General features: G+C 41.4%; 1 protein-coding gene across 2 annotated transcripts in view; it reads left to right on the plus strand.

Annotated features, from left to right (window-relative positions):
* The first annotated feature begins 1,152 nt into the window (after nt 1–1,152).
* Nucleotides 1,153–27,500, plus strand: part of LOC121870398 — a 109,885-nt gene continuing 83,537 nt past the window's right edge. The window contains exons 1-2 of one of the 2 annotated variants that reach the window (XM_042372226.1): nt 1,153–1,246; nt 25,199–25,324. In XM_042372226.1, the coding sequence (XP_042228160.1) occupies nt 25,223–25,324 (102 nt within the window). In that variant the 5' untranslated portion in view covers nt 1,153–1,246; nt 25,199–25,222. Of the gene's footprint in view, nt 1,247–15,413; nt 15,567–25,198; nt 25,325–27,500 lie in introns of those variants that run through there. The other variant, XM_042372225.1, reaches the window with a different exon arrangement.

Genomic DNA, 27,500 nt, shown 5'->3' on the forward strand with positions numbered 1-27,500 from the left:
TTCACAGCGCAGTCCGAGAGTGAGGCCCGGTCCGTGAAACTCACTGCCGATTGGCTGGTAAGAGGACGGCAAGTTATCAACCAGCATTTGTAGGGGAGAGTATCCACTACAGTACTACAGCCTGGGAAGATATTGGAAACATAATGTATTGTCTAATGGTAGACCCTGCTGCTATATGGCATCACAAAAATTTTGACCAAATCCCAGGTTGCTGATCTGGTAAGGTTTCAATTGTTTCTCTTACTTTGATGACGATGGTGAGATGGAGAGAAGAGAGCCGTTTGCTCTGAAGATGGAAGACGGTGTACTAGGAAGATAAAGTTAGGAGGGTGGGAAATAAAGTGGGAGATTTGATAGCAGGTGGGCTATCCACCTTGCCAACACTATTGATTTTTTTAATTTTGTATTTATTTGTTCCTTTATTAGGCTATAATTGTTATTATTAATATCATTATTATTCTGTACTTTTATTTATTATTTTTATTATTTTTTATTTTTATTAAATTTTAATTATTATTATTATTATTATTATTATTATTATTATTATTATTAATATTATTATTATTATTATTATTATTATTATTATTATTATTATTATTATTATTATTATATTTCTGCCTCCAGGCCCTGATGTGGGTCATTGACCTGTGCCCTAGTGGGCTACTCCCGTAAAAAAAAAAAAAAAATATATATATATATATATATATATATATATATATATATATATATATATATATATATATATATATATATATATATATATATATATATATATATTAATAATAATAATTTCAACCCAATGAAACCAGCTGAAACAGATATGACCTAACCCAACATTGGCCTCTTCAAGCCAACTGTGGTGCTGGCATCGGCCACAGTGTGAGGCAACGATTGGATGTATTCAAGTATTTTTGGTTGTTTGTGTATTTTGTTACTCGAAATGGTTACATTTTCTATGAAAGTCTCCAACATTTTTATAAGAATGCCCCTAAAGCCCGATGACGATCTGATTTTCACTGAAATTGGAGATCCCGTTTGAGCTAGTCCTTATTGCGAAAAGGAAGACAGACATTAATGTTGTGGTGATTATCTTGATTCATTTGTTCAGGGTACCGTCATGAACGTCAATGTTGGCAGCAGCAGTGTTATCAGCTCAGAGATAAGGAAAGGTCTGGCCTCCGTGTGTCAGGTGATCATTATTACAGAGGGTGGCCTGCCTGCACCACACACTCCTCCACACCATCAGGTCAGTAGTTCGTTATTGCCGTAATTCTTGTGCATCATAGGCATCCTTCACGTGTTCACCTAAAAATATAACCATAGGAGAAACATGAAGGTTATGTTACTAGGAATGTTTTAAGTGTGTTACCTTTCGAACACCATCTCCAAGGTTCACTCTGCCTTACTGTACTGTACTGCAGTCATCCACCTCGTATGTAACATGTTTATATTTAATCCATGCAATATATATATATATATATATATATATATATATATATATATATATATATATATATATATATATATATATATATATATATATATATATATATATATATATATATATATATATATATATATATATATATATATATATATATATATATATATATATATATATATATATATATATATATATATATATATATATATATATATATATATATATATATATATATATACTGCATATATATATATATATATATATATATATATATATATATATATATATATATATATATATATATATATATATATATGCTGATAACCACAAGGAAACAAGAAAACACGAAGTTCCCAAGCGCTTTAGTGTAATTCACATCTTCAGGGGTGAGTACAGACTAAGGAGTTAGTTAGTTGGTTATACGGAGAGAAGAGAGCATTAGCTCTGAGGTGTGCAAGAAGGGTACAGTACAAGGTAAAGTTCAGAAATGGGAAAAATAGGAGGAGGGTGACAGCAGGTGGGCTATCCACCTTGCGGAGACAAGGTTTTGTCTTCCGTCAACAGTGCTGCATTAGAGGACTCTTGCGGTTAGGGAAGGCCGGTCTCAGCCAAGCTAAGCTAACTTGTTCTATTTGATGTTTTCTTGGGGTATATTATATGTTAGGAGGGGGTCCCCCCAGGTCCTTGTGTCACTGGAGGGATGATCCCCATCTTTTTCGTTTCTAGTTTTTATTGTGGGTGTTTGTGATCTTTTGAGGTCTTTGTTTGTTTGTGGGGTCCCTCCAGGTCCTTGTGTGACTGGAGAGTTGTTCCCATCTTTTGGTTCTTTTTTTATTGTGTATATAGAGGCTCTGGTTCTTCGTTATCAGTTTTTATGCTTCTAGGCCACCATCTGTGCCATGTGTTGTTGTTTTCCTCGATTAGTTTGTTTAGTATGGGATCCTGTTCTTGCTGGATTTTTTCCCATATTGCATTTGCTTGGGTGTGTATTCTGGTGTTGAGTGGGTCTATACTGAGTTCTGTGTGTATGTCTTGTACTGTTTGTGTGTATGGTGGTAACCTGAAATCAATACAGGTACTGATGATTCTCGGGGGGTTTCGCAGCAATAGTTCGCTGAGCCTTGTGTTGGGACAGAACCTGTGCATAGGAATCCCCATGACTTTAAATATATTTCAGTGCTGTGTTTCTGGCTTCATCAAAGCTCACTTTGTCTTTAGTATCTTTGACAATAAAGATAGTTCTTCTTCACATTTGACAATAACACAGAGTTAGGCACGTTGTAACCAACAACAGAGAATAAACGCCCCAGCCAGACCGACCATGTGACTTGTATTCTCTCATTAAATAACGCAAGATACTACACTGGCGACGAGGATGGGATTCACAAAGTGTTGGTGAAGTCCTAGAAGAGAGGATAGTGACCACTGAAGGGAAGGCTACTCTGAACCTGGAGAATTTAAGTGAAGAGAGTAACCATGGCTGGCGTCAGTGGATACATGGGAAGAGTGGGGGAGTATGATGCAGACAAGGAAGATTTCACATCATATTGTGAGAGAATGGACTTCTTCTTTCTGGCAAATGAATTAATGGACGAAGGTGGTGATGCTCAGAAGAGAAAGGCCCTCGAGGAGAAAAGGAAGGCATTCTTTTTGACAGAGGTAGGAGCTAATGTTTATTCTACTCTGGTCAATCTGCTTACTCCAGACAAACCCAAAGACTCCTCACAGATTCAGATTACCAAGATTCTGAAGCAACATTTTGATCCTGCTCCACTTGAGATCGCTGAAAGTTACAGATTTGGCACCAGAGACAGAGGTAAAGATGAATCAGTAAGTAATTATATAGTAGCTTTGAAGAAGTTATCCATTCACTGTAACTTTGGACAGTTCTTGAACCGAGCTCTAAGAGACAGGTTTGTAATAGGCCTGAATTATGAAAAAATACAGAATAAGTTAATGAACACCGCTAACTTAACTTTTGAAAGTGCATGTCAGATAGCTACGAGTATGGAATTGGCCGAGAAAAACACCAGATAATTTGTTCCCAATGCTGGTAGTGAAACAGTTGGCAGTAGTGGTTCAGTGTGTAAAGTAACTGTAGCTAAAAGGAATAAGTATGCCACAAAACAAGGAACACATGCTGATTTAAAATGTAAGAGGTGCCGAGGGAAACATGAAAGCTTTCAGTGTAAGTTCAAGAATTCAAAATGTTACAATTGCCAACGTATTGGACATATTGCTCCTGCCTGTAGAAGTGATAGAGGTAGAGTATATGCCGTTGAAGGTGGAGAGAAGGAAATGAAAAACAGTATTCATGAGAGTGTTAGTAATTTTGGATCTGATAATGATGAGAGTGCCCATGTGTTTACTATTTACACCAGTCGTGAAGAGAAAGTTAAACATAGGTATAATGTGGACTTGTGTATTAATGACACACCTGTAACCATGGAAATGGATACTGCAGCTGATTTCTCAATAATGAGTAAAGATATGTATGAGAAACTATTTGCGCATGTGCCTTTAGAAGACTCAGGTGTCAAGTTGAGAACTTATACTGGAGAGATTTTGAACACAGAAGGTAAATTAGAGTGTGAGGTAAAGTACAAAAATCAGAATTTAAAGTTGCCATTAATTATAGCTAGTTATGTGAATAGACCAACTTTGTTAGGTAAGAACTGGTTGTGTGAACTTGAGATGGACTGGAAGGAGATATTTAGTGTTAGAATGTGTAACAGTATTCCAGGTCTTGAGAAATTGCTTGAAAAATACAAGATTTTATTTGTAAAGGGACAGGATGGTATAAAGGGTTATGAAGCTCATATCACCATTGACAAAGATGTTACACCCATATATGCTAAGTCCAGACCTGTTCCTTATGCATTGAAAGGTGAGGTTGAGAAGGAATTAGACAGACTTGTGAGTGAGAGAATTATTGTGAAAACCGCCAAGAGCAATTGGGCTGCTCCAATAGTAATTGTACCTAAAGCTGATAAATCTGTTAGACTATGTGGTGATTATAAAGTTACCATTAATCAAGCTGTTGAGGATGAGCAATATCCCTTACCCACATCTCAAGATTTGTTTGCTGCACTAACAGGTGGAACCATTTTCACTAAGTTAGACTTGTCCCAAGCATATGCTCAGGTCTCTGTTGATGCTGAAAGTCAACAGTGCCTTACTATCAACACTCATAAAGGATTGTATAAGTTCAAAAGGTTGCCTTATGGTGTTAAAAGTGCGCCAAAGTTATTTCAGTGCATCATGGACAAAATTCTTGTGGGTCTTCCCAATGTGTTATGTTTTCAGGATGATGTCCTTATTGTTGACAGTGACATCCAAAATCATGTCAAAACCCTAGCCACAGTATTCGAAAGATTGTTGGCACACAATGTCAGGCTCAACAAGAGCAAATGTTCATTCCTAGCTAAAGAAGTAACTTATCTTGGCTACAAAGTGAATGCAGAAGGGCTGAGACCTGTAGAAGATAAAGTAGGAGCCATAGTAAATTTACCTGCTCCAAAAAATGTCAGTGAATTGAAAGCTTTCCTAGGTATGATACAGTATTATTCAAGGTTCTTGAGTGGACTTTCATCAGTTTTAGCCCCTCTGCATGAACTATTAAAGAAAGGGATACCATGGAAATGGAACAGTGCAACTCAGAAGTCATTTGAAGATTGTAAAGCTGCTCTGTCTAGTACTGATGTTTTGGTCCACTATGATACCAGTAGAACACTAAAGCTTGCTTGTGATGCATCGGGCTATGGATTAGGTGCTGTCATAAGTCACATAATGGATAACGGTGAAGAAAGACCCATTGCATATGCCTCGAGAACTCTTGCCCAAAGCGAGAAAAATTATGCACAAATAGAGAAAGAGGCCTTTTCTATCATATTTGGAGTAAAGAAATTTCACCAGTATCTATATGGGAGGAATTTTGTTTTAATAACTGATCACAAGCCTCTCTTGGCAATTTTGGGTCCTAAATCACCTGTTCCTACACTTGCTGCAGCAAGAATGCAGAGATGAGCTTTGATATTGTCGGCATATGATTATGAGATATAGTACAGACGTTCAGATGATCATTCCAATGCAGATGCTTTGTCAAGGTTGCCGTGTAGTGGATCAAATGATGGAGTAGTATACTGCCAGACTGGGGGTCACTAATTCTAAGGGGGAATACTTAACTCTAATCGTAATTTCTAAGGGTCGCTGCCACCAGACCCCCTCTGGACAGCATGTAGCTTGTTAGGTAGCGTGCAGAGTGGACTAGGCATTGGGTTAGGTTTTCCATTGACCAGATCGATAAGGGGAAAGAAGGGTGAAACCATAACATGTCTTAATTAATTTATTCCTTATAAAGCATACTGGTAAAAAACATACAAATGAATGGGTCTTCCTCAGAAGAACAACGAAAATGTTGGTTACCCAGATGGGCACCAGACGTCTTACATTAATGGCGTGTCATCCACATACTTATTGCATAACAATCTGTGACCACCTTACCTCGGTCATTCCTTCTTACACTATCCCTTAACACATCAGACTGCTCCACCTGTATGGAATATAGCACCGTCGGTTATCATACACAGTAGCACCATCTCAACACACATGTTACACTCCACCCCTGCAGGTATGGGACTCCTTGTAACTTTTAGGTATACACAACAGGCGCCTCGTTCGCACACCGCCCTCGGTGGGTAAAGACGAGGGCTTCACCAAGAGACATACCAGTACTATTTCTACGCCTGGTATTATAGGTCGCTCCAAGTGACGACCGCAGAGTTTCTCACGGTCTCCTTATTTGTTACGACTCGTTTGGAGTGGTGTGCTGGAAATCCACAGGTTCACAGTGGATTGGCATAGCTGGGAGTAGTCACCACCTGTTGGGACGCTCATAGGGATAATGGCTGCCGGGCAGCAAGGCACTCCGACCGCATGGAACCTGAGGTGACGGTAGAACGGAGGGTACCGAGAAATAATGCCTGACGGGCGGTTATCACACCCCCTAACACATTACTATTACACTTATATAGCAGGCAAAGCTTTAAACTGTAATAACTTCTATATAGCCCGATAGGACACTGACCTGAGGTGACGGTAGAACGGAGGATACTGAGGGCAGTGCCGCTCGTCACCGTGTAGGCCTTCAGTTTCCAATCTTTAATTTTTACTTTTATTTCTTACGGTTCTCACCTGAACACTTTTCGGTATATTGTCACTCATGCCGTATAAACACATATTTTAATCCTAAATTACACACTAAGGTAAGGTCTTGGTTTGCTAGTTCGTGGGTAAATTCATTGGGTTATAATATCAACGCGGCACACCCAAGGCGGCCTAGGACGGGTGTGCTGGGGTCGTCAGGATGTGGTGCTTGGGGCAGGAAGAGGAGCTGGTGTCTGCTTAGAGTAACAGAGCTGCTTCTGTGTGGATACGCCATTCTTCTATGCTGTTTGAAGACTGGGAGCGTGATCAGTGTCTCCTCCATCCTATGTGAGTGCTAATCTCCGGGAGTCACCATTTGTAGGTATTCGTGGTACAATGTTGTCTAGCACTCAGGATGGATGGAAACTCTAATGTGGTTTTCTTGTATAATATAAGTTATATGATAGACAGTCTGGTGCTGGAGGTGCCGTGTGGTGAGGAGCTGCTCAGTAGAGACGTTCGGTGAGTAGCGTGTTGAAGGAGGTAGATGTGCAGGAGCTTTGTTAGAGATGTTGCCTGTTGCTGGCCTCCTGGTTGAATGAATGCTGACAGCGTGGAGCTTGCTGGAGGAGGTGTTGCTTGTTCAGGAAGATGGGCAGAATGAGAAAGCTGGTTGGTGAGGAAGCTCAGAGAAGGACAGCTGGTGGGTCGCCATGCTCGCTGGCGGGAGCGTGGACCACCAGGCAGGCGAGGAGAAGCGAGGGCTGCCAGGCAGCGGCGGAGGAGGAGGTGTTGCTTGTTCAAGAAGATGGTCAGAATGAATCTCAATGGAGAGACAGAGCTTATATACCCAGCAGCCGCGAGTCCTCTATGAGTCATGTTGGGAAAACCCGAGAAAGTCGCCGGTCACTAGTTTCGTTGCTAAGTTACCGTACCATCTGGTGTCGCCGCTCGCTTGGTTGCTAAGGAAAGCGTCGCAGGTGGGATACAGCTACGCAGTTTGTAGGGGAGACGTCCACTACAATGGTATTAGTGTTGAAGACAAAATATCCAAGAGAATTGGGGATAGAAGTTCCAGCACCACTGTTGAACTTTATGCTATATACTGTATGTAGGACTTAAGAATGCCTTTGTGAGAAAAAAAAAGTTTTGGGGTTTGTTGACAGTCAAAGTGCTCTATTTGCTCTAAATTTAAAAGTGCCTTTTGATGATGATTTAGTTTTAAAATGTAAGAAGTGTATTCATGACATAAAATCACTTGGATATGATGTAAGTTTTATGTAGATTCTATCCCATTGTGGTATTTATATGAATGAGGTTGTGTGCTTTCTCAAGGACTGAAACTGTGCCTACAATACATCATTCACAGGGAGATACAGTGTATGCAGTCGCAGAAGACAACTCTATAGGCAACAGAGAGTAGCTAAGTACTGTTCTTTTCTCTCTTTACTTTTTTAATAGGTGTAGATCTATACACAGTCTGCACCCCCCACAACAACAACAACCATGAGTTTGATATGTGATTACTACAGGGAGACGTCGGATATGGAGGATATAGGCCTGACTAATGCAACGTTTAGGAAGTTACTAACTGCCGTAAAGCATAATGGCTGTTGCTGGTATTGCCCTGGCTGCATAGTCAAGGTGAATGAAGCGATTGCAAGCCATAAGGGAACGAGTTCTCTAGGGACGAAAATAGATGAAGCTGGAGCCCTGCTGGTTGACAAACTGGAGCAAGTTGGGAAAGAGATCCTTGCTAAGACTGAGGAAGTAGCTAATAGAATGGAGGTGATTGCTAAGAGGAGTTATGCTGACGTATTAGGAGGGCCACGGGAGGGGGCGGAGAGTAATGCAGAATCAGTACAGGTTCTACAGCAGATTGGGACTTTGAAGAAGTGTGTCGAAGAAATTAAAATTAACGGACCTACTGTTAGGGGAGAGGAGAAACACCAGGAACGGCTCCAGCGCAGGAACAATGTAATAGTTTTTGGAGTCACCGAGAGCCAGGCGGAGGGAACTCTGAGTAAGGAAACACACGATAAGGTGCTGTTTCAAAATATTTGCACAGAGGTTCTGAAGATTCCAGCAACCCCTCAGGATGCAAGGAGGCTGGGACAAAAGCAGGGGGCTAAGCCTCGCCCCCTCAGGACCACACTAGTGAGTGAGGAGGAGAAATGGCAAGTTATTCGGCAGGCAAAAAACTTAGCAAGGAGCGAGGCATTTCGGGATGTATTTATTCACCCAGACCGCACGGTATTGCAGAGGGAACAGCACAAGATGCTCCTGCAGGACTTGACGCAGAAGAGGGAGGAGTCAAGGAGGAACAGGGACAGGTGTACATGGGCTATACTCAGGGGGAGGGTAGTGGAAACAAGTGTGCCGACACAGGGCCAGGGGGCAGCAGTCCACCCTCCACCCACTCAACCCCCCACCCGGGAGGCGGCACCAGCTCAGCCTACCGGACAGGAGGGAACGAGCCCCGTGTAAACAATGACATTTCTAACCACACCCTGCAAAATACAATGTGCTTAGCAAATGCTGCAGCTTCTGAGAATGTGGGTGGAGCGGGTTTATTACTAAGAGCAGAGACGTTACCGAGAACAAATTCTGGCTTGCATGTCATGTACACTAATACTTTTTTACTTTTATCCTCTTCGCCACTGATCGGCTTGTTAGCCGCTTGGGCGATCGGTCACGTCTCTTTTCCTTTATATTCTTCACCAAAAGATCGGCTCGCTAGCCGCCCGGGCGATCGGTCACGTCTCTGTCACGCACTGTTGGCAAATACTGGGCATGCACCGGCTCCTGAATGTACCTGAACCCGCTCCAGTGTTGGTCAAGTCTTCTCTTGAAAGAGCTCACACTCGGTGCCGTCACAACACTTTCTGGTAGATTGTTCCAAGAGTTTACAACCCTCACTCCGAAAAAGTTTGCCCTCACGGTTTTCCGGACTTGCGGCTTCTTCAATCTTGAGCTGTGACCCCTTGTGGGGCGAGCGTCCGCCAGCTCCAAGTAAGGACACTCAACTGAGTAGTGCCCCCTGAGATGCTTATAAACCTCAACTAGGTCCCCCCTTGCCCGTCTGTAGTATAAGCTAGGCAAGTTCAGGCGCTCCAATCTCGCAGGGTAGCTGAGATGCCGAAGTGCAGGCACCAGCTTGGTGGCCCTCCTTTGAACATTTTCAACCAACTGACAGTCCCTAGCATATCTCGGGGACCAGATGGGGTGACAGTACTCCAGATGGGGAAGCACTTCACTCCTGAAGATCGTCACGAGGGACGGACCGTCTAGATATCTGAACGACCTTCTTATAAGACCCAATAATTTATTTGCCTGATTTACCTTCTTCTCACAATGGCCCGAGAACTTCAGCTCATTGTCAACATACACACCTAGGTCCTTCTCACACACAGTCTCAACTAGTACATTTTCTTCATCCCGTTGGGACATATGGTACGCCTCCTTACCGTTGGTACGCCCCAGGTGCATCCTCTTACACTTCGTGACATTGAATCTCAGCAGCCATTCCTTCGACCATTCCTGGAGCCCACAGAGGTCCTTCTGCAGCTCTTCACAGTCCGCTTGGTTCTTAATTTCCCGAAATAACTTGGCGTCATCGGCAAACATTTGTATGGAGGAGTGTACAACGTCAGGCATATCATTTATGAAACAAACAAACAACAGCGGGCCCAATACACTACCCTGCGGTACCCCACTTGTTACAGGTACAGATGACGATTTCGTGCCATTAATCACCACACATTGCTTGCGGTCATGTAGAAAGTCTTCTATCCACGCTAGGACATTTCCCCGAATTCCGTACCCTTCCAGTTTGATTTTCAGCCTTTCGTGGGGTACACTGTCGAAAGCCTTGGCAAAATCTAGGTAAATATTGTCGATATTACCACCCCGTTCTAGAATATGGGTCCAAATATCCAATACCTTGAGCAATTGTGTCAAGCAAGAGCGCCCCGGCATAAAACCGTGTTGGCAATCTTTTACAAGGTTGTTTCGTAGTAGATGTTCCATCGCTGCATCTCTGATAATACTCTCAAGTACTTTACATATTATGCTGGTCAGGCTCACCGGTCTATAGTTGTTCGTGGAGTGCCTATCGCCCTTCTTGAAGATAGGACTCACATAAGCCACTTTCCATTCACTGGGGACCATTTGTTCATCCAGGCATTTACAAAACAGAATCTTCAGGGGCTCTGCAAGCTCGTTGCACAGCTCCCTTAGCACTCTAGGATGCACCATGTCAGGTCCAGGACTCTTATGGACCTTTAGCCTGGACAGTTTATTTCTAATACCCTCTTCTGTGAACACAATGTGGGTCAGTGCTGTGTCGAACCGTCTGTCCTCAAACGCAGGAAGGTTAGTTGCATCCTCTCTTGTGAACACTGAGGAAAAGAAGCTGTTCAATGCCTCAGCTTTATCCTGGTCAGAATCTGCGTAACTACCATCTTCAAGCCTCAGGTCTGATACTCCTACTCGCGTTTTCAATTTCGACTTTGCATAGCGGTAAAACGCCTTTGGGTTTGACTTGACCTCGCGTGCAACCAGCCTTTGGAACTCCTTTTCAGCCCTCCTACACTCTATCTTTGCTTGGTTTCTGGCTCTTGCATACATCCTCCTGTCTTGCTCATCGTTTGACCCAACCCACGTCTTGAATTTCTGGGTTTTCTTCTTAATTTTGTCGACCGCCGCATGGTTCATGTGTAGGGATCCCCTCGTACACTAATACTGACACGTTCCTTGATAAGAGGGAGGAGTTTGAAACACTACTAAGAGTACACCAACCAGATATTGTAGGAGTTGTAGAACTAATGTACAAGAACAGGAGAATCGACCCAGAGGAATGTGAGTTCAGTATTGCTGGATATGACTCATTTACGAACCTTTCTCAAGAAACTTGCAAGAGGGGTGTGGTTATCTATGCTAGGCAAGACCTTAGAGCCAGCCAGGTGAGGGTACAGGGAGAGGATGTTTTTGAAGAGTCCAAGTGGTGTAAAATTAAATTAAAGGGAGGGGACTTACTTATCGTCGGGTGTACCTACAGATCCCCAAACTGTGGCCCACGAAATCAAAGGAACTTATGAACCTTAATAAGCAATGCGGCGATGCTCAACCCTAGCCACCTCCGTATCATGGGGGACTTTAACTATGGCGACATCGACTGGAGAAACGAATCCACCCCGAATGACTTGAATAACCCTGCTACACTTTTTGTAGAAACTCTGAGAGATAATTTTCTGTTCCAACATGTTAGAGACCCGACACATTACAGAGGGGAGCAAACACTCAAGCCACTTGACCTCATCATAACAAACAAGGAGGGTATGGTGGCCAAACTGGAACACCTTGCCCCAGTTGGCACCAGTCACCATACAGTGTTGTCATTCAGATTTAACTGTTACCTAGTTCAGGATAATGCCAGGCCAAGGTGCAAATATTACATGGGAAATTACAATGGGATGAGGGAAGAGATGAGGGGTATCAACTGGCCTGACTTATTAAGGCACAAGAACGCAGACACTACGCTGAATATCATAACTTAAAATGACCCATTTGATCGATAAATATATACCCAAGACCAAACCCAGTGCGTCTAGGAATACGAGGGGATCCCTACACATAAACCATGCGGCGGTCGATAAAATTAAGAAGAAAACCCAGAAATTCAAGACGTGGGTTGGGTCAAACGATGAGCAAGACAGGAGGATGTATGCAAGAGCCAGAAACCAAGCAAAGATTGAGTGTAGGAGGGCTGAAAAGGAGTTCCAGAGGCTGGTTGCAAGCGAGGTCAAGTCAAACCCAAAGGCGTTTTACCGCTATGCAAAGTCGAAATTGAAAACGTGAGTAGGAGTATCAGACCTGAGGCTGGTGGATGGTAGTTACGCAGATTCTGACCAGGATAAAGCTGAGGCATTGAACAGCTTCTTTTCCTCAGTGTTCACAAGAGAGGATGCAACTAACCTTCTTGCGTTTGAGGACAGACGGTTCGATACAGCACTGACCCACATTGTGTTCACAGAAGAGGGTATTAGAAATAAACTGTCCAGGCTAAAGGTCCATAAGAGTCCCGGACCTGACATGGTGCATCCTAGAGTGCTAAGAGAGTTGTGCAACGAGCTTGCAGAGCCCTTGAAGTTCCTGTTTTGTAAATGCCTGGACGAACAAATGGTCCTCAGTGAATGGAAAGTGGCTTATGTGAGTCCTATCTTCAAGAAGGGCGATCGTCACTCCACGAACAACTATAGACCGGTGAGCCTGACCAGCATAATATGTAAAGTACTTGAGAGTATTATCAGAGATGCCGCAATGGAACATCTAATACGAAACAACCTTGTAAATGATTGCCAACACGGTTTTATGCCTGGGCGCTCCTGCTTAACACAATTGCTCAAGGTATTGGATATTTGGACCTATATTCTGGAACGGGGTTGTAATATCGACAATATTTACCTAGATTTTGCCAAGGCTTTCGACAGTGTACCCCACGAAAGGCTTAAAATCAAACTGGAAGGGTACGGAATTCGGCGAAATGTCCTAGCGTGGATAGAAGACTTTCTACACGACCGCAAGCAGTGTGTGGTGATTAATGGCACGAAATCATCATCCATACCTGTCACAAGCGGGGCACCACAGGGCAGTGTATTGGGCCTGCTGTTGTTTGTTTGTTTCATAAATGACATGCCTGACGTTGTACACTCCTCCATACAAATGTTTGCCGATGACGCCAAGTTATTTCGGGAAATTAAGAACCAAGCGGACTGTGAAGAGCTGCAGAAGGATCTCTGTGGGCTCCAGGAATGGTCGAAGAAATGGCTGCTGAGATTCAATGTCACGAAGTGTAAGAGGATGCACCTGGGGCGTACCAACGGTAAGGAGGCGTATCATATGTCCCAACGGGATAAAGAAACTGCGCTAGTTGAGACTGTGCGTGAGAAGGACCTAGGTGTGTATGTTGACAATGAGCTGAAGTTCTCGGGCCATTGTGAAAAGAAGGTAAATCAGGCAAATAAATTATTGGGTCTTATAAGAAGGTCGTTCAGATATCTAGACGGTCCGTCCCTCGTAACGATCTTCAGGAGTGAAGTGCTTCCCCATCTGGAGTACTGTCACCCAATCTGGTCCCCGAGATATGCTAGGGACTGTCAGTTGGTTGAAAATGTTCAGAGGAGGGCCACCAAACTGGTGCCTGCACTTCGGCACCTCAGCTACCCTAAGAGATTGGAGCGCCTGAACTTGCCTAGCTTATACTACAGACGGGCAAGAGGGGACCTAGTTGAGGTGTATAAGCATCTCAGGGGGCACTACTCAGTTGAGTGTCCTTACTTGGAGCTGGCGGACGCTTGCCCCACAAGGGGTCGCAGCTCAAGATTGAAGAAGCCTCAAGTCCAGAAAACCGTGAGGGCAAACTTTTTTGGAGTGAGGGTTGTAAACTCTTGGAACAATCTACCAGAATGTTGTGACGGCACCGAATGTGAGCTCTTTCAAGACAAGACTTGACCAACACTGGAGCGGTTTCAGGTACATTCAGGAGCCGGTGCATGCCCAGTATTTGCCAACAGTGCGTGACTGAGACGTGACCGATCGCCCGGGCGGCTAGCGAGCCGATCTTTTGGTGAAGAAGATAAATGAAAAGGAAAAGTAATCAGAGACGTGACCGATCGCCCAAGCGGCTAACAAGCCGATCAGTGGTGAAGAGGATAAAAGTAATGATTTGGCTATGCAAGGGTGTGGCAAAGAAATTGTAGAATACAATTGTATTCTAGGAATTAAAAGAATAAAATCTGGAATGGAAAAAATCCGACAGCTATGGGAAATGGACAATATTCGGAAAATTTTGAACAAAGGTAGTAGTAGTTTGAAACATTATGTTCGAGTTTTGAATTCTACAAGTTCTACTTATGGTAAGGCTTCGGTTAAGTATGATACATTTGTGATGAAACTTCGCTTTGAATACAAGTATTATTGGCAATATATTGAAGGAACTGATGGCATTCCTTGTAAACTGTGTGGCTATGTAAAGTCCCATAAATTATATCATTACATTATGGAATGTATCTGTCTATCAGAATTTAGGGGTGATGGTATTACTGATATTACAGAGAGGGTTTGTTATTAATAAACAAAAATATGGTTAACAATATATCGAAAAAATTCTGTAAGATTAACATAAGATTGTAGATTTTATGCATGTCTATTTGTTGTTTACATATCTTATTTATGATTAGTACAATATTAAAGAGCTCTTGCTAAGACTAGTTATGGGCGGGCTAGTTAGCATGCTAACTATCTCCTTTTGTTGTATTTGTCAATAAATGTTTTGAATTTGGATTTGAATTAGTAGCTGTGTGTTTTGGTACGCGTTGTATAGTAAGGAAAACGGCCTTATTTCCACCTTGCAGAAGCTTACGAGACCTCCAGAACCACCAAAATTTACGAAGGGAAGTCAGCCATTTTAAATCAAGACGTGGATTTCGCAAGTCTTTAGTGAATCACCACCGCAGGAGTTTATGAACACTTAAAGCACTCACGGTGTTCGTAACTCTGGAGTACTTTAACTATAGACGCCATGAAATTAGTAGTTAAAATTTAATATACGGTTTATGTAGTAGTGATGTCAATATTTTTTTTTCTAAATAACCATTCAAACTAATAGAACTTTTTGTGTATAATATTATTTACAATATCAATGGTGTTTAAAAAAACACGCGTGAAATTTTAATTTTAATAGACAATCATAGTAATTTTAGTGGATCTTTGGAATGGTTTGGATCATCAGTCAGCCGTCGAGGTGGACACGAGCGAGAGAACGTTGGAGGCTTGACCTTGAGCAAGAGGGCAGAAGAAACGGCCGAGTTAACGACTGCCTGCATGTTTGTGTTCAACACCCAGCTTGTTAGCAAGTAACTTTTCCCGTGTAATCTACAACGTTAGAGAAACTGTACTTACCAAAATTTTGGAGTGGGTAAGAATAATGTTCGTTTTAATTTACACATTTAACAGGGAAAGGAAGCCGGCGGCATGTATACAACCGTTCGCCATTGTTAATACTGTGGGAGAGCCATGGTATGTGCCATCATTTGCAACTTGGAGATTTTGCTCCCAGCGATGGATAGTTTGATTGTAAAAACGCAAAATTTGCATAAGTGGGCCCAACTCAATTTCTTAATTTAAAACACAATTAATATTCGTCCATTGGCTGTCCGCAGGTTCCCGCCATGGTTATCTGATGCTATACTCGCCATTTAGTCACTTATCTTCCCCTTTCCTCCTCCTCGTAGGTTAGGTAGGTTGGTTCCTTTGGTGTGAGAATAGGTTCTTTTGGTGTGTTTTACTCAATTCTGACTTCCATTTTTGTGCAAATTAGCAGTGTCTGTTAAAATGAAAACTTTTTTTTTTGCAAAAAAAAAAAATTGTTGTGAAAGATGTAGATTTTTTTTTAACAGGGATTAGCCCACCCGGGCTCAGTTCAATGACCCACATCAGGGCCTGGGGGCGAAAATATTACAGTATAATAATAATAATAACTATTATTATAATAATTAAAAATTAATAAAATACCCATACTAAAAATAAGAAATAAAAAATAATAATAACCTTAAATAAATACAAAAAAGAAAAAACAAATCAAGAATGAGAAATGATATATTGTACATTATGTATGTTGTGATGTCAAAGTTTGAGAAACAATTGAGACCCGGCAATTGTGTGCAAATGAGGCACAAAAGTCAGATCAGCAACCTGGGACTTGGTCTCAATTTTTGTGATTCCATATGAACATACAGGAAACTGCAGCGGGCCTATTGGCCCTTACTGGGCAGTCCCATTTATACACCCAACCCCTATTGCTCATATAAGCATCCAACCTCTGTTTGAAGCTATCCTGCCTATTCGAGTTAATGATATTTGGTAACTTGTTCCATTCATCCACTACTCTGTTTCCAAACCAATGTTTACCTATTTCGCACCTAAATCTAAAATTGTCTAATTTAAAACCATTGTTACGAGTTCGCTCCTGGTTGGATAGTTTGAGTACCTTTGTAATGTCCCCTTTGTTTAGCCCTGACTTCCATTTATACACCTCTATCATGTCGCCCCTCGCTCTACGTCTCTCGAGGGAGTGCAAGTTAAGATACTTTAACCAATCTCTGTACTCAAGGTTCCTAATGCCCGGGATTAGTCTTGTCATTCTCCTCTGGATTCTTTCCAAGGATTCTATATCCATTCTGTAATACGGTGACCAGAACTGAACTGCGTAATCCAGGTGAGGTCTCACAAGCGCAAGATATAATCTTAAGATGACCTCACTAGTCAGTAACTAACACTCCTTTGTATGAACCCAAGTACTTTATTAGCCTTGTTACGAGCAAAAACACATTGTTTACTTGGCTTAAGAGTCCTACTTATCATTACTCCTAAATCTCTCGCAGTCGGATTTCTCAATGGCATCGTTGTTCATCTGGTAACTGGTTTCCCTGTTTACATCTCCTATACTGAGTACTTTACATTTGTCCACAGTGAATTTCATCTGCCATTTTTTCAGACCATTCAAAAATTTTTTTTAGATCTTCCTGTAGTTTTGTGGAGTCCTTGTCAGATTTAATTACACGTCCTATTTTAGTGTCATCAGCAAATTTACATATGTTGCTCTCTATGCCGATATTTGTCATTTATGTATATAATAAATAATAATGGTCCAATTACTGAGCCTTGGGGAACTCCACTAGTGACGTTGCTCCAATGGGATTTAGTGCCGTTAATGCTCACTCGCTGTTTCCCGTCCTGTAACCCCGCCCTAATCCATTTTAGAATATTACCTTTAATGCCATGTGCATTAGTCTTTCGTGGGGGACTCTGTTGAAGGCTTTGCTAAAGTCGAGATATACCACATCATAATTGTGCCCCTTGTCCACGGATTCGAAAACTGATGAAAAGAATGTTTATAGATTAGTTAGACATGAATGCCCGCTTGTGAAGCCATGCTGGGAATCGTTGATCAATTTGTGCTTCTCCAGGTGGTTTCGAATAGTTTGAAATGATTGCTTCCAGTAATTTCTTGGACGGTAGTTAGAGGATAGTGATCTATCCCCCTTCTTGCAAATCGGTATTACATTCGCTATCCTCCAGGATTCTGGTACTACAACTGTTTTTAAGGACATGTTAAACAACTTTGCTAAGGGCATACTAAGCTCTTCCGTACATTCCTTTAATACTCTGGCAAATATCTCATCGGGATCAGGTGACTTATTAGGCTTTAGTTTGTCTATTTGCTTACTAACATCGTTACTAGTCACTACTATCTCGCTTAATTTGTTTTCTTCACTATCTCTGAATTGAGTTGGTGCCTCGGGTATCATGTTTAAATTTTCGGTAGTGAAAACTGGTGAAAAATATTTATTCAGATTATTGCTCATTTCTCTGTCGTTATCAGTTATCTCGCCGGTATCTGACCGTATTGGTCCAATCTTTTCTTGCGTTTTAGTTTGATACATTTGATAGAATCCCTTGGGGTTTGTCTTTGCCTCCCTTGTTATCCTCAGCTCATTATTCCTCTTTGCTTTCCTTATCTCGGTCTTAACCCTACCAGCCAATACCTTATAATAATCCCGGAGGTAAATTTTGCCACAATTTATATCCTCCTACCTATAGGAGGATAGCTGCTGGCTACCACCAGAAGGAATGGGTTTAAATTTTTTCTACACTGATAGCGTATTAAACTTTACCAAAAGGTTAATATACTGTATATAGGACTAACCTGCCTGGGCTGCATTTATTTGTTTATTTTATTTTATTCTTTTTTTTTTACGGGGAATTATCCACCCGAGCACAGGTCATCGACCCACAACGGGGCCTAGCGGGCGAAAAACTAAGAATACAAAATAAAAAGTAGAAAAGGAAAAGGTTATATTAAGCTGCACCACGAAGATGCCAGAACACCATCTTTTTAAAGTGAGACAGATTGTATGAGTATGGAAATACAGAAGAAGGCAGAGCATTCCACTGTTTGGCTGTGTGAGGAAAGAAGGATGTACTATAACGGGTTATTCTAGTGTGATTGACATCCATAGAGAAATGGTGGGCACCACAAACAAGACGTGTGTTATGAGCCCAAGGCCTCGCCGGCGGTACACAGGAGGCCAAATCCACCGAACATTGCCTGTTAACGTAACTGTAAAAGTCAAGCAACATTGCGGTGAAGAGAAAGGGAAGAAAGATTGTTTATACTACAGACGGGCAAGGGGCGACCTAATTGAGGTGTATAAGCATCTTAAGGGCACTACTCGGTCGAGTGTCCTTACTTGTAGCTGGCGAACGCTTGCCCCACAAGGGGTCACAGCTTAAGATTGAAGAAGCTGCAGGTCCATAAAACTGTGAGGGCAAATTTTTTGGAGTGAGAGTTGTGAACTCTTGGAACAATATACCAGAAAGTGTTGTGACGGCACTGAGTGTGAGCTCTTTCAAGACCAGACTTGACCAACACTGGAGCAGGTTCAGGTACATTCAGGAGCCGGTGCATGCCCAGTACTTGCCAACAATGCGTAACAGAGACGTGACCGATCGCCCAAGCGGCTAATGAGCCAATCAATTGGTGAAGAGGGTAAAAGAAAAAGAACTAAAGGAGGAGGGTAATAAAGACAGAATGCCTTTGATTCCACCCTATCTAACAGTTGCACAGAAGAAGAGCCACCCCAGATATGAGAGCAGTATTCCAAGTTAGGACAAATGATTCCTTTATATACTTGAAGCAACTGCTCAGGAGTGAAGTAGCTATGGCATCTGTACAGCATAGCGCCAATGTGGCCATACTATCTCACGTCCAGAAATGCCTCAAATTTCGCCATATGATAGTAAGTTCTTTCTGTTTAATATACCAGGGAAGTTAGGTAAGGTTAGGTAAGTTTGGTTGGTTAGGTCTTTTCTTCATAGCCTCAAATGTTAAGTAGCATTTATTTTAAAAATATAATTTTTTTAGCATATTTCCACAAAGTACAACAGTAAAAACTATAATGTAACAATGAAAATCAGGCATTTTTATGATTGTTTTCAACCAATTTTGGTTGCGGATTAGTCCTATATAATTACTGCAAAAAATGCTAATTTGCACAAGAAATGAAGGTCAGATTTGAGCAAAAACCCCAAAAATACACAAAATATTCTCATACCAAAACCTGAGGACAGCTGATGGACGAATATTTACCAGCACGTTTTTTGCATAGTTTGGGAGTTAAGTTCGGGCTCCCAAGACACTTTTCTTCTAAGGCATTTCCATTGGAAATTTTTATTTTTCAAGTATTTTAACATAAAATTACCAACAATATTACTTGTTTTAAGGGTAATGATGCAGTTTACAGCACTGTATTACACTTACATCGCAAATTGATAATAAAGAAGTTATTGAATTTTAAAAAGAATAAAATCAGACCACCTGTTGCCCCAATGCTTTTGCTCAAATTGTGTGTGTTCGTACGTTTGCTTACCTCCTGCGCATGTGCCGGGGGGCTGCCGCCAATCAAATGGGGGTGGCCGCAGCCAATCAAATCTAGGGCGGGGGCGGCAGCCAATCAAATCCATTAAAAAATCTCGACTTTTGATTCAACCGATTAACGTTCAATATTCGGCATGGGTGCTAAGATGCGGGACATTTTTAATCAGCTGCAACATGGAGCCATAACGTACTTGGTGTGATTTCAAATATTGGAAGTTTGCCGTATTATTTCATTAAAAAAAAAATACGAAAACTTTAGAGAACAGGGAACCCACGACGTATTCTGGTCCCTGACTCGGAGTAAGGTAAGAAACACTCTTAACAGCTACTGTATTTATATTCTCATGGAGGCTGATCACGCGACTCTAGGGTTATTTCATAGCACTTGGGGGTCTGGGGGCAAAGCTCCCGGCTAGGGATCACCAGGGGTCCGGGGGCGGAGCACTGGGCTAGGTTGTTAAGTAAGGTTTAGTTTGGTTATATGGTATAAGTTGGCAAGCACAGATTACCGGGAATTCAGAACACACAATCAATAGAAGTATTACAAGTGATCGCGGGCACGTTCGTGCCCTTGTGAGAGTTTGAACGCTCGTGACAGCGTACAGCGAATGAGGGTGCACCGAGTCTGTAGACTTGCATGGTTAATTAGGGTGCGCCAAGTCTGTAGACTTGCATCGTTTTCCATCGTAAATAAAATTGTGAATTAATGCCTTCCATAAAAAATTGTGAATTAATGCCTTCCTAAAGAAACCATTGACATGGGACCAGGTTTGTTCCACTCTACGATTTTTTTATGATTTTTCCACCAAGTTTGATGAAAAACGATTGTGCCATTTCGGCTGCCCAGAACAGACAACACATGCCTAGTCCTATAGTATATTAGATGAGGGGAGGGGGGATAAATTACAAATGAGTGTTTTCCGACAAAAACGAAGGTCAGAGTTGAACTAATTGCATCAAAACCCAACAGAAAACCACTTTTTTCTTCAAATTACATGGTTGCTGTAATATGCACATTTACTGTTTAAAATGGGTGGGACTTCAAAATCGAGGGAAAATGTGTGGTAAATTACTAAAAATAACACCAAACAAAGCTTTGAAAACCTGACCTAATGTTTTATAACATATTTACTTTTATCATCATCACCACTGATCGGCTCGTTAGCCGCTTGGGCGATCAGTCACGTCTCTGATTACTTTTCCTTTTCTTTTATCCTCTTCACCAAAAGATCGGCTCGTTAGCCGCTTGGGCGATCGGTCATGTCTGTTACGCACTGTTGGCAAGTACTGAGCATGCTTCGGCTCCTGAATGTACCTGAACCTGCTCCAGTGTTGGTCAAGTCTTGTCTTGAAAGAGCTCACACTCGGTGCCGTCACAACACTTTCTGGTAGATTGTTCCAGGAGTTCACAACTCTTACTCCGAAAAAGTTTGTCCTCACAGTTTTCTGGACTTGCAGCTTCTTCAATCTTGAGCTGTGACCCCTTGTGGGGCGAGCGTCCGCCAGCTCCAAGTAAGGACACTCGACTGAGTAGTGTCCCTTGAGATGCTTATACTGTACAGCTCAATTGGGTCCCCCCTTGCCCGTCAGTAGTATAAGCTAGGCAAGTTCAGGCGCTCCATTCTCTCAGGGTAGCTGAGTTGCCGAAGGGCAGGTACCAGTCTGGTGGCCCTCCTTTGAACATTTTCAACCAACTGACCGTCCCTAGCATATCTCGGGGACCAGACGGGGTGACAGTACTTCAGATGGGGAAGCATTTCACTCTTGAATATCGTTACGAGGGATGGACCGTCTAGATATCTGAACGACCTTATAAGACTCAATAATTTATTTGCCTGATTTACCTTCTTCCTGCAATGGCCTGAGAACTTCAGCTCATTGTCAACATACACACCTAGGTCCTTCTCACATTGTCTCAAATGGTGCAGTTTCTTCATCCCGTTGGGACATATGATACGCCTCCTTACCGTTGTTATGCCTCAGGTGCATCCTCTTACACTTCATGACATTGAATGTCAGCAGCCATTTCGATTCTCCTGTTCTTGTACAACAGTGCTACAACTCCTACAATATCTGGTTGGTGTACCTTCAATAGTGTTTCAAACTCCTCTCTCTTATCAAGGAACGTGTCAGTATTAGTGTACATGACATTCAAGCCAGAATTTGTTCTCGATAACGTCTCTGCTTTTAGTAGTAACCTCCCCATTCTCAGAAGCTGCAGCATTTTCTAAGTACAGTACACTGTATTTTGCAGGGTGTGGTTAGAAATGTCATTGTTTACATTGCGTTCGCCTCCTCCCGGCTGATAGGTGGAGCTGGTGCCACCTCCCGGGCGGGGGGTAGAGTGGGTGGAGGGTGCGCTGGTGCCACCTCCCGGGCGGGGGGTAGAGTGGGTGGAGGGTGCGCTGGTGCCACCTCCCGGGCGGGGGGTAGAGTGGGTGGAGGGTGCGCTGCTGTCCCCCGGCCCTGTGTGAAATATCAAAAAGGTTTTTATTACCGGTATTTTTTGTAGATCAATGAGAACTGTGATACCGTATATGATATGATAAGTTAGCCTGTGCTGAGAACTTCAACATAGACTACTGAAAACATGTTGTAAGGTAATTTAGCCTATTGTAAGTTGGTGAGCTTCATTTGCTGAAGGAACTGCACAACTTTTCATTACTAATTGGTACATATTTTACGTTTCCATTGTTTACTGGCAGTAAATGGTAAATATTTTTCATGTCTGAAGCTAAAAGTTGCATCCCCCCCCCACACACTAGTGGTGATGTTACATTTAACCAAAAAGATGCTGGTGTTTTATCCCAGCAGTGGGTGGAACAGCATTTTAGCTTAAGGTCCGCGTAGGTAATATTCCTACAAATCAAAAAAAAGAAAAAAAAAAGTTCGTTCAGATTTTGTCTGAATTATCCGAAATCCGGATTAACGGGGTCCGAATTAACGAGGGTTGACTGTATTTGCACTTGGACAACTGATCAATGAATAAACGAGGGCATATGGAGACTCATTATACACTAGTGATGTCACAAAGCTTTGAAACTGCAGCCACAATTTCTGAGCAACCACATAAATTATAATTTAAGTGGTTGCTCAGAAATTATCAAACCTGTGCTGTGCTTAAGTTTACCAAGTTAATTACTAAAATTATTATGTCTAGTACAAAATAAGGGTTGTTTATCCTCAAATTCATTGGTATCTTACAAGAATTCCAGCAATGCAAGTTATATTCTCCAAAATCATTGTTGACTGTATATTATTTTAAGAAAACTATGGCAACAGGTTGAAAATACACAAGTTTTTCCTAAATAATCCCTGCTAAAATGGGGAGTGCGCATAGTATGCTGTAAAATATGGTACAGTAGAACATCAATTTAAAGCGATTCAATTTAAGATTATTGATTTAAAGCGACACTCACAATTAAGGACAATGTTTTAATTTAAAGCAAATCTTTCCTATTTTGTGCGAGTCAATCTGGTGCATCATTTTAAAATTCGCGCTTAATGTTTCTCTGGGCACGCTACACTGTCTTAAGGGCAAAGCTGTACTGTACACGTACTCAAAATAATGTACTAAATGATTACTAAAATTTTTTGTCTAGTGCAAACTATTACATGATTATATTCAAATTAATCACCATCTTATAAGAATTCCAGCAATGTAAATTATATTCTCCCCGGTCACTTCTGTGACATTTTATTAAAAAAAATAACTCAATCTGAAAGTCATAAATAAACAAATACACTGTAAATACTTCACTAGACCTTTGACCCCAACTGTCAAACGTGTCACTGTCACCTCCCCCATCTTTGCAGCCAGGGTTGGGTGGTTATAGGCTTACAGTTTTTATCTTGTATAATATCACAGACTAAAGTTAGGAGAATATAATTTGCATTGCTAGAATCCTTGCAAGACAGCGAATAATTTGAATATAGACGTCATATATTTTACACGAGAAAAAAATTTTAGGCCTTTGTAATAAAATTAATTAGAACATGTCAGTTCAGTGACATTTTATAAGAGAAAACATTAGTCACTCTTAAGGACAGATAAATAAATAAGCACTAGACCTTGGCATCAACTGTCAAACATATCACCTCACCCTTCCCCCATCTTCCCATCAGCTGATCACTAGTAAACAGACCATTTCATGTCCCATAATTTTAGCTATGTTGATTTATGAGTGTTTGTTTTAACATAATACTACAAAAAACAATGTTTTGTTTATTCTAGGAAATGGGCTGAGGTGCATCTGGGTAGACTCTCAGTCTTTTTAGTATTTTGTGTTACTCCCAAGTACCAAACGAAATTATTCCATTGAAACAACACTTCGATTTAGTGCGAATTCGGTTTAAAGCGACCTCTCTTGGAATGTATCTTGTGTTGTATCGACGTTCTACTGTAGTATTGTATTTTTGGTGTTTTTTTTTTTATATAATTATTTATCTCTATTCATACATTTAGTACATTCTCGGAAGATACGGACAATCAATTTTTAGTCTGGAACTTCGAGGGTTCACTGTATCTACCCGAAAAAACGAGTTGAAAAATAACATTAGCATAACACAGCTCTCAGATTGGGAATTTATGGAAATATCCCCACTGAGCCCGGGAATTCCTTATGGCACTCATTTTAATTAATTTCTTAAACATATCAGGTTTTTGGAGCATTCCAGAAACTGGGATGCCAGATAAGCAGTCCCATACCTCTATTAAATTGAAATTAGTATTTTGTGTGTGTGTACCAAAACCTTAGAGGTATTACAACAACAACAACAACAACAACTTGATTTTATTGATTAAAATTTTTAGCTGCCAAAAAATCCTAAAAGGAAAGTATGATATTTTTGTGTTACAAATACCAGATTGATTACCAAATTTCAGCTCCCTCCCTCTTTTTAATAGTATACTGTACTGTACAATGACCCCATAGAGTGCTGTTTCAGATGGAGCTCAATGTTCCAGGAACATATCCTGAGTGCTAATCAGGATTACTGTAATGGATACAGTATGTAAATGGTGGCTTCAAATTATGGTTGCTGCTCTACTGTATGTTTTAAAATCACTTTTATTGAATAGTTCACATACTGTAAAGTAGTTGGTGTTTCAGGCATTGTGACTTCCAACACGCAAGATGAATTACAGGGCAAACGAGGAATTGCTCTCGTGTCCCTATGAGCCATCCCACCAGATTCTTCCACATCGCATGGCACAACATCTTGTTAAATGTAAAAAGGTGAGTAAGTTCTTCAGTTCAGTAAAAAAGGCAATAGACTTGTAACAGTTTGTGCATGTATAGTCTCTTGACCAGTGTTGCAGTGCCAATTTTTAAAGTACCAGAGCTGTCAAAATAATTTGTTTCCTAAACCGTATCTATTGATGCATATATATACCTGTACATATATACAGTGGTCCCTCGGTTAATGAGCACAATTCGTTCCAGAAGGTTGCTCGTTAACCGAAAAACTCGTTAACCGAAACCATTGTTTCAATGGGTTTTTGGGTAATTGGATCCAGCTCACCGAAAATTGCTTAAAATCAACAAAAAAGGTAGTAAAGTACACTTACTTTGAGGTATGTATGTAGAAGGCTCCTGGATGATGATGATGGGAATTAGAATGGGGGTGGAGGAGAAGGGAGAAGAGAAGGCATTGGGGTGGAAGAGAAGTCACCCCATGGTGTCATTTCACCCATAAAATTTTAGTTTTCTTGGTGTAATTCAAGATTATTTTCTTTAAATCAACACTGCACTGCATTATATATTGTCAATATGTAAAATAAATTTCAAATTGACCAATAATTTGCTTGGAAACAGAAAAAAAGCATTTAGTTGAAGAGATTCTCAAGCAAGATGTTATCTCCAGTGAAAAGACAGAGACTGACGCCCGTATGGTGTGTTGACAGGCTGTTTGGCGCGCAAAAAACTACCTTCCTATACAGTTAACCCTCACTTTACGCGGTCCCACATTCCGCGTTTACGCGGTGCCCTGCCGGAACCCAGGATGCTCACATTCCGCGGTGCGTGTACCCCTTTACGCGGAGAGCGGCTGGCGAGCCGTGCCATTTTTGGATCCAAACCTCCCGCCATGTTGTGTAAGCTGCGCGAACATGGTGCGCACAAGGTCGCCCAGTCATCAAAACATTACCAGTTCTTCACCCGCCACCCACCACAGCCGGCCCAAGTCAGTGATAGTGATAATTATGGTGAGGATATGGACTTTGGGGAGTTTGACAAAGAGGCCCTGCAAGCCTCTGTGGTGGATAGTGATACAAGTGACACAGGTGAGGGCCAATAATCTGCCCTCTGCCTCGGAACCAACCGCCCATCCCCGTGTGCCCAGCCATTTTTTCTCCTAATGTAAGTGTTAAAAAACCTAATATTATTGATATTTCTCTTAATTAATAATTGTGTGTGCATACCATCATAAAGTTAAGATAATATTTTTACTACAACATAGTTGTGTGTCGTCAAAAAGTGGAGTTTGGGGATCGGCCCGGACTCCATTTCAATTAATCCCATATGTTATGTTATTCACTTTACGCGGGACCCTCCGGGTTACATTAACCGCGTAAAGTGAGGGTTAACTGTACTTCAATTATGTTAAATACTTGTTAAAATTACTACAAAATTTAATTTATAACTTAAAATTATTGAGTAGTACAAACTAATTGATATTTACTAAAATAGTAAGGAATTTAAGCCCTAGAACCGATTACTGTATTGGCAGATTAATACTTCAGCTCGTGGACCGCCAAATGCAAGCAGAAACATGTGGAGGGGGTGCTCGGTAAAAACTCGTTAATCGAGGGACTGCTCGTTAACCAAAGTTAAGAATCTTATGGAAGGTAATTCGTTAACCGAAATCTCGTTATCCGAGGCGCGCGTTAGCCGAGGGATCACTGTACATACATACAGTAATCCCGTGTGTTTTGCATTTTTTTTTATCGCGGTTTTGACCATTTGCTGTTTTTTTTTTTTTTTTTACTAAAAAATTATATAGCTGCTCCCTGACTTATGAAGGGGTTAGGGACCCAAATCCAGGTCGTAAGTAGAAATGGTCTTAAGTCGAAAATGCTTAAATAATACATAGAAACTCTAACATGGGTATCTGTTTTTCTTCTCAGCACCACAAAACTCTCACTTTTAAGCTTGCCAGCCATTTTAAAGTGAATTACAAACGAAAATTTTGTCAGTACACAGCGCAGTCACTGACGTTGGGACTCGAAAATACGTAATTTGACAAAATTTTGGTACAACTGAGGCGGTCGTATGTCCGGGTGGTCGTAAGTCGAGTAGGTCATAAGTAGGGGAGTAGCTGTATACAGTATATAAATATCCTTTAAACACAAAAATTTGAATTTTGCGCCATTTTTTATATTGCCCTGTGCGGTGGGGCAAACAGACGCCACCC

Source organism: Homarus americanus, unplaced genomic scaffold (genome assembly GCF_018991925.1).
Source record: "Homarus americanus isolate GMGI-L3 unplaced genomic scaffold, GMGI_Hamer_2.0 scaffold40856, whole genome shotgun sequence".
NCBI classification, from domain to species: Eukaryota; Metazoa; Arthropoda; class Malacostraca; order Decapoda; family Nephropidae; genus Homarus; species Homarus americanus.